This window comes from Anarrhichthys ocellatus, unplaced genomic scaffold, assembly GCF_004355925.1.
Source record: "Anarrhichthys ocellatus isolate YVR2014 unplaced genomic scaffold, GSC_Weel_1.0 scaffold86, whole genome shotgun sequence".
NCBI classification, from domain to species: Eukaryota; Metazoa; Chordata; class Actinopteri; order Perciformes; family Anarhichadidae; genus Anarrhichthys; species Anarrhichthys ocellatus.
Genome location: NW_022280116.1, coordinates 1,068,313 through 1,081,430, shown reverse-complemented (window position 1 = coordinate 1,081,430; position 13,118 = coordinate 1,068,313). Strand labels below are relative to the sequence as shown.

The window sequence follows — 13,118 nt, the reverse complement described above, 5'->3', positions numbered from 1 at the left end:
ATGAGTCCGCCTACAGGTGGGAGACCATCTGACCATCTGGTGACCTGGTGCGGTCTGCAGAACTTAGAGCTCAACGCTCTAAAGATAGTGGAGATGGTTGTGGATTTCTGGAAGAATGCAGCCCCACAGGCCCTATCACCCTGTGTGACTCCCCCGTCGACGCTGTGGAGTCCTTCCGCTTCCTGGGCTCCATCATAACCCAGGACCTCAAGTGGGAGCTTAATATCAGCTCCATCACAAAGAAGGCTCAGCAGAGGATGTACTTCCTGAGGCAGCTGAAGAAATTCAACCTGCCAAAGACAATGATGGTGCACTTCTACACTGCCATCATTGAGTCCATCCTCTGCTCCTCCATCACGGTCTGGTACGCTGCAGCCAAGGACAAGGGCAGGTTGCAGCGCATCATTCAGGACCCTGAAGCGAGCAAGAAAGATTGTAGCCGACCCCTCTCACCCTGGACAAAAACTGTTCATGCCCCTTCCATCTGGCAGGAGGCTGAGGTCCATCAGGACCAAGAACTCACACCACATGAACAGTTTCTTCCTATCCGCAGTCGGGCTCATCAACAACACTTCTACACTACACTTACATCTCACTTGTTTATAGTCCCGTTATCTGTTCGTTTGTGCATTTTATTTTATATTTCACTTTATTTTATATTTCACTTTATTTTATATTTTTCTGTAAATTTGAATATGTTTCTACTTTGCACTGTGTTGATTGTTAAATGTTATGCACCTCCCCTCATGTCAAATTCCTTGTATGTTCAACATACCATGGCAATAAACGGTTCGGACTCCGATTCTGATTTATGGATTTTCCTTTTGCGTAATAATTGATGCTAGATGCAGAAACCAGAGTAAGTATCAGTGTTATTCTGTTGTGTATTTTTCTTTATAAAGTCTAGGTGTCTTTGCCAGACAAAGGTAAACTAATAATTACTAATGTTAAGAAAAAGTCTCCAAGTCTCTTTTACTCAAGTATCGATGGCTGTAACACAGGAAGCAACATCCAGGATCTCCTAGACAACAGAGACGATGTGTTGACTCTGGACCAGATGAGAATGATGGAGGACTACAGGACCAGATGAGAAGGATGGAGGACTACAGGACCAGATGAGAAGGATGGAGGACCAGATGAGAAGGATGGAGGACTACAGGACCAGATAGAGAGCGGCGGTCTCCTTTCTTTCAGTGGGCTGAGTAAGTAATCCCTCACTAAGACTACAGAAGTATCAGTAATAAGATTCCATCATTGGAGGCCAGATTCAACACAATAATGTAAAGGTCGTAAAGTTGAGTTTAAAGTATTCATCTCTTGTGTTTGTGTCTCACAGGGCAAGGACTCCTCTGTGCTTTTGGTTCACTCGTGGGGTAGCTGAGAGTGGACTTCAGCCAACCCATCATCCCAGGAAGACCCAGACCCACCACAGACCACTGAACCACTCTCAGCACCACAGAGAGCCAGTGAGTACGGTGATATTCTCCCTGCCCCCCCCCGACACCACCCGCTCCACCCACCAGCCAAGAGGACGAGGAGCGTCCCGTCCCCACCGGCACAGAGGATGTAGTTTGTCTCCGTCTGCTTCTTCTGTGCTGGTGGGTTTGGGAAGCTCCTCACACACACAGGAAGCCGTCAGCAGCTCTTTGCATCTGCTCACAAGTCAAGAAGGAGACAGATGCATTTGTCACATAGAACACAGTATGTTCATGTAAACTGTATGTACTGTATGTATACTGTTTATTTACAGAGTAGCACAATAAAAATCAATGTATGACAAACTTTCTAAATATGTCTATATTAGAAACAATATCAAAATATTTCTGATAATCTGACAATGTATGACAATTAATATACAATAAATATTGTGCAAATTATAATTTGATATCTTTTTGATTTTCATTTGACTCACAGTCAAAACTAACTTACTGTTAGTACTGTTAAGTATTGATAGTCATAATATTACATGTTGATATAAATAATATAGGGAAAGCTTTAGATTACGGCCCAATCGTGCAGCATAATTCTTCCCAATTTAATTCAAACTAAATCATAAATAATTGAAATCTTTACTGATTGTTAACCAGTACAGAACGTAATGATACATACATGTAGGTGCAAGGGAATAAGGTGTGACATTAATGAATAATAAATTAATGAATTAGTATCATCATTTTTTATAACACTGCTGTAGTTTATTTCAAAATGATCATATAGAACTCAGTAACACTGAAGAGGCACAGATGACAACAAAATAAGGAACTACATAGAAAATAACTTCAAGGTACATTTGTGTTTTTACTTTGCACCAAACAGAGGTAGAGGTAGAAGAGTACTGTCGGGTACATACTGTTGGCCTAAATAGGTCATTGAATAATTTGAGTCATTGCACAATATCAAAATGAAGTTATGACATGTTCATCTTATCATATGGTTGTGTGCTCATTTTCAGAGCTAGTTTGAACATTTTCAGTGCGTGTGTACATGTTCTGTGCGTGTGTGCAAATGAGAACTGAAAATGTGTGCACATGCACTGAAAACAAACACATAGGCACTGAAAATGTGCGCACAGATTTCAATGTTTTCACTGAAATTGGTCTCATTACATACAGTCTATGGTACGTACATAAGTAAGTGAACGCATCACCGTTCTAATGTTCTTCAATTCGTTCATCAGTAAGTGAACGCATCACCATTTAAATGCACATCACTAGGCATCACTATTTAAATGCACTTCAGTAGCCTACATATGTCAGTAAGTGAATGTATCACCGTTCATATGCACTTCAGTGCTGGCTTCCCCAAGGTTTAAATATTTTTTAACAAAGATCCCATTACTGTTACACACACACACACACACACACACACACACACACACACACACAAGAACAATAATTATATATCCATGTACAACATGCATGTACAGTAACTTAAGTAAACTGAGAAACAATTAGTTTTACAAATCAGCAATACTTGCATATTAATGGTCCTTCTTGACACAAAGTCAAGTTTTTCAGTTATCAGATTTTCTGTGAAGTCTCTGCCTCATTTGAAAAAATCTGAGTAACCATTTTTTTTGAAACAGCCCAGGGCTCTGCTGCAGGTAAGTGCACATGGGCTCACACCTGAGCTCAATCCCATTGGCTCTGATCTAGTCAGGCCCCTCCCACTTCCTGCTCCTCCTCAGACAGCTCTGCATTTTTTTCTTGTTTGTAGTAAATAGAAATAAATGCCTAACTTAAAGATACAAGGTTTGATCTTTGTTCTATTGTGTCCACTATTGCAGCATACAGCAAGCGCATACATTCAGTTGAATTAACTTGCCAACGTTAGCACTGATTTAATTATGTGGGATGCATTCAACCTGAATCAACTGCAGGAAGACTAACCTAATGAGGGCTAAAAAAGCAGTTTCTTCTTCTGCTTTTTTCATGTCGGCGGTGCCTGTCAGCCGCACTTCCCTGTGATCATTTTGTAACCAAACTTTTTTTTCTGTGAAGGATTTGTTTTTTCTGTATACATAGGCAGAACATCTGGCCTCCCTGACTTCCAGTGATTTGCCAAACAAGCTGCTGTGGCTGTAAACATAAAAAAACACACTATAGTCTACCTTCTATCAGCTGTTCATGTCAAATCTATATGCTTTTGTGGCATATGAGGTGACTCAATGATGTTATTATCAGAATCAGAGAGGGGTGAACGTGTTTATACAACTTTAATGGCGACGATACAGATTGCAAATTGTGTGGCATGTGAATGACAACCTGCTGCCATCAGCTAAATATGCATAAAACTTAAACAGATTCACTTTAAAAAAAAGTGATATATTGCTGTTAACAAGTGGAGTCATAATATTGTTAAGGAACATTTTGTTTCTGCCACACTTGCTGCAGTATACACTTTGGGTTGGAAGCTAGATCCTCAGTTTTTAAAGGACAGTGATGTTGGTTTGGAAATTTAAATCATAGAAAATACATTTTGATATTTCACATTCCTACTAAACTGACATTGGTCAAATATTTCCTGAGGTGTCTCGAGGTCTAATTCTACTTTTCTCAGCTTTTTTCCAGCTGCACCTCAAGGTGTTAATCGGGGGATGTTTGGTCTTTGTGTTGTGACGCAGTAATAATGTGTCGAAATGGTCACATTTGAAATTGAAACTTGAAAAAGAAGGGAACATGAGGGAGAGGATTTATGTGGGTAACCGCAACTTTTTGTCATGTAATGTTTACAGCCTGACTTTAAACATCACCCTGGTATACACAGGGTTCGGAACCAAATTTCAAGATATTTATTGTCATATGCACAAACAACAATCACAGAGAAGCAGTCTTTGGCAATGGAAATCTGAGATCTCCTGGCAACAATGGTCATTTAAATATGTATAAAAAGAGTACAAATGGGAATTTAGGAGATAAAATAGTGCAAAGCTCTGTACAACTTGACCGAGTTAAATGATGAAATATGGCAAAGCCTGAAAATATATATTTACAAAAATAAAGAAATCTTTAAGGCAGCTGTAGGCAAAAGTTTTTAACTGTTTTCTCTCGATTATTGAGTTTTGAAAAATCCACCAAATATGAGCTGCACACAAGTATCAACAGCAGTACTTTGTTGTCCATCAACGTGAATGAATAGTTCAAAGTGTCTCCTCGCTGCCCTCACATGAACGTGGACGTGATTTCCGACGACACAGAGGACCTGCTGCTCCGCGCCACGGACGTTCTCTCCAGGAGGCCGATCTTCCTCGCGAGCTGCGCCAGCCTCCTCCTGAACTTCTCCCCCACGAAGGCGTACACCACCGGGTTGACGCAGCTGTGCAGCAGGCCCAGAATCTGGGTGCCGAACATGGCCTGGGTCACCGCCATCCTTGCCGGGCACCGGTACGGCACGATCTTCGCCCTGAAGAACGTGTCCGCCATCACCGCCAAATGGTACGGCGTCCAGCAGAGCAGGAAGGCGACGACCACGAACACGATCACCCTCATGGCCCGCTGCCGCTGGAAGCCGCCGCGGATGCGGAGGAGGCGCCGCACGGTGACCCCGTAGCAGGGCAGCATGACGGCCAGCGGGACGAGGAACCCCAGCGTGTGGCGGAGGATCCTGGTGGCCAGCCGCCACTCGTCGGCGCTGCCGGGGTCGTACTGTTGCCCGCACACCGTCTGCTGCGAGGTTTCGGATAGATGCGCGGAGTTTAAAAGCCCCGGCAGAGACAGGAGCGCGCCCACGGCCCACACGGCCGCGCAGACCGCCCAGCTGATGCGCTGCCTGTTGGCCCTGCGCGCCTCCATCGCTCTCACGATCACCATGTAGCGGTCCATGCTGATGCACGTGAGGAAGAGGATGCTCGAGTAGAAGCTCAGCTCCTGGAGAATGGTGACGATTTTGCACATGGCGTCCCCGAACACCCAGCCCTTGGTGACGGAGGTGGCCCAGAACGGCAGCGAGACGGCCAGCATGAGGTCAGCGACCGCCAGGTGGAGCAAGTAGAGGTCGGAGGGGGGCAGCGGCTGCCTGCTCAGGCCGATCACCAGGCCCACGACCAGGTTCCCCGGTATGGCCAGCAGGAAGATGAGCACGTAGAAGACGCTGACTAACATCGCCACCGCGTCCGGGATGGAGAAGTGGTTGCAGGGCTGCGTCTCCGGGTTTACGATGAAGTCCGTGTCGTTGTAGGTGAAATTGAGTTCATCATAAATTAGGCCGAAGTCTAAAATATAAGCAGACGGGTTTGGATCTAAGGACAGCAACAGAAATGACATTTCAGTGGAAATACGCGTGGCCATCATAAACATCATAAAGTGTCACTGGCTACATGCTGCAGGTTATACATAAACATAAATACATAAAATCACATTACATCAGCAAGTCACAAACTAATATGTTTAAACATGTTATTTGTTACTGTTTTAAAAGGAATAATCAAGCAGATTACATGTCTTTATATCTTTTAAATTCTAAATGTCCCCTTGCCCAGTTTCCTATCACTTATCACAGTTCACAGTTGTTATTAAGGGCTACACGTTGTCAAACTGCCTGTTTGATATATATATGAATGCATGTATTTATTAAATACCAGTAAAAATAAATAAATAAGTAAGTTGTTATTCTGAGGATGAGAACACTCACCAGTCATTGTGGCGTCTTCTCTGATGGAGGCACACAGTCTGTCACAAGGAGACAGGGAACAAACACTGTGTGTGTGTGTGTGTGTGTCCACACCCCTCCCATCAGCCTCACTTACGCACATTCTGATTTGCTCAAGAATGTAAACACATACATCACAGGAAGTATCTCATCTTTAAAGTATAGGTGGAGGTTGTGTTTTAAGGTCTTTTTTTTTTTTTTTTTTTTTAATTATTTCTTTAAAATTAATTTGTCACACAGTACTCGGTACTCGTATTGGGCTGCAACCGTATTGCCAGACAAGTGTACACTTGGGTCTATATAGTGGATACTGCATGCACTTACTTCTCAAGCTGTTATTGGGATTAAGATTTCATTATTTCAACTCCCAACAATTATTTTTCTACTTCTAATTTCTGTTTGTTAATACATCAGTCAGACAAATTCTTTTTTCAATAGTCACTGTTTGGTGACAAGCCATATAATGTGAATCACCGGTGTCATGAGATGTGCTGTCACACTGAACGCAAAATCAAAAGAGAAACTGTTTTATGAAGTCAAAATAAACACTGTTGACTGTCAATATGTTCAAGAAATGCAGTAAATCAGAAACAGCCTGGTTCTCACATCTTGTTCGTGTGATGCCTGTGTTCGTATGTTTAGGACATTCATATAGAAGTGATATGCATAATACTGCCCCACATTTTGCGAAATGGTAGGTGAGTTCTTTTAAATACCATGAACCACATGTGACTTGTCTGATTGAGAGGAAATTCCCAGCTCATGACATGGAACGATGTTGACACATGAGTGCCGAGCACCACATTTCCTGCCACACTTCTCATGTGTTTCAACTTCCAGTGTCACAAGTGCTGCATTTCTTTTTTTTGCAAGTGGAATTACATAAACGTGTTTTGGACATGTGGCAAGACATATAATCGGGTTACTTAACATTAGGACCGGTGTTTGTGAGAGCGTTACATAGAAATGTCCCTCCGGCCTTGTTTCACTCTTACAGTTTTACAGCTGCAGTGGTACAAGAAACATGACAGATGGTTTGGTTTCTATTCCAGTCCCCCACTCTCTTAAAAACACATAGATGGCTGTTTAGACTAAGACTCTGTGGTGTTAATTGGAATATGTCACATGTAAAATAACCTCATATGACCACACCAACAGAAGAAAGTGTCAAACATTAAATGCAGTGACATCGACCCCCGGAGGTCATGTTTAGGTGCTTGGTGCAACAAAGGAAATGAAGAAACACAGGATGTTGTTGTATAAAACGCATTGCTTCAAAATAGAATAGTTATTATAAAGGCTTTCTGCTTACGAGAATAAACGTGACAAAAGAAACAGCCCTGCTCAATTGTGTGAATTTGCCCGCTTGTTTAAAAAAATAAAATAAATATATATATATAAAAAGGTCCCACTAATTTGATCCATCTCATATTTTAGTGAATCTAAAATAACACATGGTTTATTTTTGCAGGCACTAGATGGTGCTGTGGAATCACAACACATGGAAACTGATGAGGCTTGTTTAAGATGGGTAGTGGTGTGGTGCTCCTATGGTGGCAGTATGAACCATGGCATGTCTGTAGTGCTCACTGGGAGGGTTTTATACTAGTCTTCTGTAGGACTGTCACTCTAGTACCGTTTATACTTGTGGCAAAACTGCACATCTCCCAAAAAAATAATAAATCTCAAAGTCCTTGTATTTCAAGTCACAATATATTTGAGCAATATTAATGAGTTTATTACCAGTAAGTTTGATATCCAAGTGCAGTGTTAAGCACTTGATTGACCTCAACAGTAACTTGTGTTTCTGTCAAACAGACATGTGGCAGCAGAATTACTGTAAAATTTATTCTGTGAAACATTTTGCCATTAAATCGAGTGTTCAAACCTTGATCTAGGTACAACTGATGGAAAACAACAAAAATATTTAAGATCAATTGACCTAGCATTAAAAAGTCTAAACCAACACCTTTCCTTTCACAGATTCACGTTGGATACAGTTGGGCTGTGAGGGAGCAGACCCTTTGCTCATGCATTCAGTCCAAGAAGTCACGTTCACCAACTTAAGGCCTTTTACTGCTGAGGAAACAAACGCATCTCCTGATTTAAAAGACAGCCAAGTTCAGCCCGACATAAATTAAGTGAAGAAAGTGCATCGAGTGTTCAAGTAGGGTGTGTAGTTTGAAAGACCATAAACGGGTAAAGGACAGTGTACGGGGAGGACACACTGGCACAGAGCTGGACACTTGCAGTAGGGGGGTAGACTGAGAAGGCCGACCACGACGCAACCACCGAGGAGTCCAGCTGACGCATGGACAGGTAGATCACAGTCACACTGTGCTGCTTACTGAGAGCACGACTGATGACAAACACCACATGTGACCATGTTAGCATGTAGAAAAATGATGCGAGCAGTCCCTAATTTAATTCATACTGAGGACAGTAAATATAGGCTGTGACCGGAAGGGGCAGAAATGTTTTTAAAAAGGGGGGCAGGGGGAAATGGGGATGTCCATAGTTTCCCCCCCCTACACCCCAATTTCATCTTTTGGCACGCCGTGGGTCCCTGCCGTTGCTAATGGTAACTGAAGACTTTGCGGCTGTTTGGGGTCCTGCAGCAGCAGCAACTGGAGGCGCTCCGTTGCCGGGCGACCGGCCGTTGGGTCGCCCAATGCTCCCGAACCCGGGGTCACGGGGCGCACCGGGGGTTGGGTTGTTGTTGGCAAATGGCGCCATGGCACCGTTACCTGTGGTTTGAGAAATACAAGCAAGTACCAACAGTACATATTAAGACACATCCTCGTTCATAGGCCTTTTTTACATTAGATATTTAGGAAAGTCACAGGTGTAAATAATATGAATGAAGGCTGGTGTGTACTGGGGACGGTACTTCGGTACCAAAATACAGAAAATGTGACAGTACTCATTTTCTTTCTACAGTAACTTCGGTAGCAGGGATCAGGACTTAAGAGTAACGGCATCCTGGGGATGATAGAAAACTTCCCTGATGATGCTTCATCGTGAACAACAAATGTGTGGGAATTGGCAGGGGGATAGCTAGTGTTAGCAGTTAGCAGCCTGTGGGCAGCACAGCACCGCTTGGCCAAATAACAGAGCTAACGAACGCAGGTTGCAATGCGTTACATTACGACACGTTCAAGCTCTAATCAGCAATGTCATCATGACCTGCTCAAATGTAATCTTGCAAAATTTTGTTTTGGCCCTTGAAATGCGAGGCGGATCGTAATATCAATGCACAAAGAGTAATAAAAGGAGTGCCTGTTTGAGTACGAGGGGTTTATCGTTTTGTGGTTCTCTGCACAGTTAGATATACTGACCTGGGGCTGCAGGTGTACCTGAATTCTGATTGGGTGGAGAGTTCCCCCTCTGATTCTGGTCTGGTTTACCCTGTTAGTGGAAGAGACGGAAGTTTAACATCCTACCACCACTGGTGTTAGACTGGACTGCTGACGACACATTTGTTAATGCCAAGTTGAAAGTGGGCGCATGGCTACTCACAGACTTGTTCTGCTGGTTTGTTTGGGACTGCAGGTCTGGGTTTGGTTCACTGAAGTTGGGCACTTCCGAGTACACCATGCAGAACCTGTGGAGACAAAGCCCATGTTTTAACATAATATACTTCACTGAAGTAGAAATAGATTTGTGGCCAGATACTCACTCGCCAATCTTCTGCAGATCCCCTCCTCTTCCAGTGTATAAGGTCAGGCAGCCCTTCCATATGGATGCATAGCTAAAACACAGAAATATCACATTAAATTTCTGAAAACAAGACCTCTGCCTGTCTGATGGAAGTATTTCCATGTGCATTGATCAGTCAGTAAAAGGTTAAAAAAAGTCAACTCAGTAACGTTGATGAGTTTGCACGTGAGACATCGATCCTACCCTCTGGTCAGTTTGATGATGTCCCCTGGTTGAATGAGGCTACCAAGTTCGTCCCAAACAGAGATGGCGATGCTCCCGCTCTTGTCTGCCACCTTGCAGGAGCGCACCTCGTGCCCATCTTTCGTTTTGGTTACTCGTCCTGATAGAATGAGACAATGACAAGTTAGACAAGTAGGACCAACCTGCTCGAAACGCCTCCAACCAGAGCTAAATCAAAGCTAAAAAAAAAAAAAAAGTTAAGTCCATTCACAGTAACGCTACCGCTGGCTCAAACAAAAAAAAAAAAAAAAAGACGAGTTGACTTTACAGGGAGAGGCACTTCAGCGTCACGGTCCAACCAACTTACCTATTTCCAACACGATGAATACGATATTGAGGTTTTTCGACCCAGGCTTCACATCCTTTAACAAAAACAGGGCCTCGCCTGTAGCGGTGGCCATTGTTAAGTCTAGAAGAAAGATATCAACTCTTCGTTCCTTTGCTGCCACTTGAATTCAACGGCAGCTAAGAGCCGCCTGTCGTTACTCGGTAATGGGTTAGCGTTAGCTAACGTTACAGCTAGCTCTGCTAACTAATTAGCCTGTTGGCTAAATGCTAACGTAACCCCACTTCAAACACTAACGCTGTCTCAACCGTTTATAGACACCAGGTCCGGCTTCTATGGTAGTCGGCTAACGTCACATTCAAGTCAAATACAGGAAACACTGCCGCTGGATGTAAGGGTCGAAACATAACAGTTACGTTAACCGCCCTCTTCAAAACAGCAAACACACTACGAGGGTGACCAAGTGTGCTAGCCGAGTAGCTTTGCTAAGGAACACTATGCTAAATGTTAGCTAGTTCGTTCTGCAAGCTAGTTTGTTAGCTGCCTTCTTTTAACAACAGGATATGAGTCTCTGTGCGTATATCTATTCACAATTATGGCCATAATGGCAGTTATTCACATAAGCTAACGCTAAGCTAACGTGAGACACGTAAGTAATATAGCAAACTAGCACACAACGATTTAGCAATGCAGTTGGCCAAAATGTCAAATTCAGATTAACCAGAATTAAGAGGCTCACAAATCAAGAGTGGCGAGTCAAATCTGAGATGTTTCTGCTTTAACAAAGACCGCTCCACTGGCTGCAAGTTACACCAGAGCTTGAGATATGATCTGTGCCGTTAACGAACTATTAGGAGATAGTAACCTCGACCATTTAGACGACTCCAGTTTACGTTAATGTTTTCAAATCGACCGCATTTCCTTTGTGTGCCTCTTTTGAGAAAAAGCAACTGTTGTTGTTAGCTTTGCTAGCACGTAGTCTGGCCAAATTATTTTGTCAGAAGACTAGTGTGTCTATATCTAACTGTGGCCTCTAATACGTTGACGTTTTTCGCAAGCTTTAAGTGCCCTGGCTATATATGCCTAAACAACACTAAAACACTGTCTAAGCGCTGTTTAAGCTGTTCACATTCAATATATCCTCCTTGTAGCAACAACACCCCAGGTCTACGTCAGACGTGGGTTTGCCGGTCTAATTTATATGACTCGGTCGGTCCTACTATCCTACATTGGAGAGGGGTGTACACATAGCAACTTCTTTTCGTGTGTCCTTACACAATCGAGCGGACAGATACTGACAAGTACTCGGATTCTATTTATTAAGACAATGCAATCACAAATACAAGCAGGCAATGTGCTGACCTGTTTACAGTACACAGGGAGAGTAGTTGGTTTGTACCAAATGAGTGCCATTCACAAACAACGCGAGAAGAGATGAGAGAGATAGATAATAGGCTCGTTCGAGTTGAACTGCGCCTCGCCTGGAAAGCAGACGAGAGCAGGCGGACGTAGAAAGGGGCGTTGACAAAAAACTGCGTTCAAATCGGACCGTTTTCAGCCGCCTGCTTCTTCTTCTTTCTTTTGCTTTTTTTGGCGGTTGGCAAACAGCTTTCGGGTGCATTACCGCCTCCCACTAATCTGGAGTGTGGACTAAGGACTCCAATACGACAACCAAACGAAAAGAAATACATATACATATGTATTTGTATTTCTTTTCGTTTGGTTGTTTGGTTGATGTACACACATACATATACATATATGTGTGTAAATAAATAAAGCTATGTATATAAAAATATATACTAAAATAGAAAAAATAAATAATAATTAATAATTCATTTTTTTCTCAAATTCTATTCATTAATCTGGTTGACTCTAAATATTCCAGAAAAAGTTTTCAACATTTGTCACTGAAGCTTTTCTTTAGTACATTAATGATGTTTTTCTCTCCAATCTCTCTTAGACCTTTTTTCAAAACTTCTCTCGCTGACTCGTACCTCTAACAGGACAATGAAACATGGTCCACGGTTTCTTCTTCTCCACAAAATGTACACTTTCCATTATTGTGCTTTCTAATAACATAGAGGGAACTGTTCAGACCAGTATGTCCATTCCTTAGACTTGTCATAATCATCTCCTCTTTTCTAGTTCGTCCATTAGATCCTGCTCCCAACCAATGGTTTATTGTTAAACAGATATCTTCCTTTACTCCCTTTACATTCGTTCTGACCTATCTTTTTGATTTGTCCCTTAATCACCACTTTAGCTTCTGACTTACTTATATTTACATTAACGATTTTTCTCCCACTCTTCAAAGACCTTTTTGCTGCTTTATCTGCCTTCTCATTGCCATCGACTCCAACATGGACCCACACTAAATGAACCGCTATCCGCATTTGATGGATTCTTAAAAATGATTGTAGAATTTTAAACAGTAAATCCTCTCTGCTTCTGGAGTGGCACAATGTCAAACGCGTTAGCACTGCACATGAGTCTGATGCAATCACCAATCTCTCTGGCCTGACGTCCTCTACCCACTGTAACACAATAACTATATGGCCATCATCTCACATGTAAACACAGATAAATCATCACTGAGTCTCTTCCCACACTCCAAATGGAATTCTGGGATTACTGCTGCTGCTGCTGTTCTACCAGTTTTAGGGTCTTTAGATCCATAAATCTGTATTTAATTGTGGTAACTGCATGTATGTCTTGAAGATCTTACAGTTCCCCCCCCCCCCCC

The 13,118-nt window shown here is 42.6% G+C and overlaps 2 protein-coding genes across 3 annotated transcripts; both read right to left on the bottom strand.

Annotated features, from left to right (window-relative positions):
* Positions 1–3,644: 3,644 nt before the first annotated feature.
* Positions 3,645–7,740, bottom strand: LOC116398623 (C-X-C chemokine receptor type 2-like). 2 transcript variants are annotated; one of them, XM_031875089.1, is made up of 2 exons: positions 6,130–7,740; positions 3,645–5,737 (listed from the first exon to the last, which is right to left on the bottom strand). In XM_031875089.1, exons 1-2 carry the CDS (start codon positions 6,248–6,250, stop codon positions 4,662–4,664), a joined length of 1,197 nt encoding a protein of 398 aa, XP_031730949.1. In that variant the 5' UTR covers positions 6,251–7,740; the 3' UTR covers positions 3,645–4,661. The 2 variants fall into 2 exon arrangements, with proteins under 2 accessions (XP_031730949.1, XP_031730950.1); XM_031875090.1 differs by having other exon boundaries at positions 3,645–5,710.
* Positions 7,741–7,841: 101 nt separating this feature from the next.
* On the bottom strand, positions 7,842–11,531 carry nabp1a (nucleic acid binding protein 1a). Its single transcript, XM_031875092.1, has 6 exons — positions 10,397–11,531; positions 10,051–10,189; positions 9,827–9,898; positions 9,667–9,751; positions 9,486–9,555; positions 7,842–8,894 (listed from the first exon to the last, which is right to left on the bottom strand). Exons 1-6 carry the CDS (start codon positions 10,488–10,490, stop codon positions 8,689–8,691), a joined length of 666 nt encoding a protein of 221 aa, XP_031730952.1. The 5' UTR covers positions 10,491–11,531; the 3' UTR covers positions 7,842–8,688.
* Between the last annotated feature and the right edge of the window lie 1,587 nt (positions 11,532–13,118).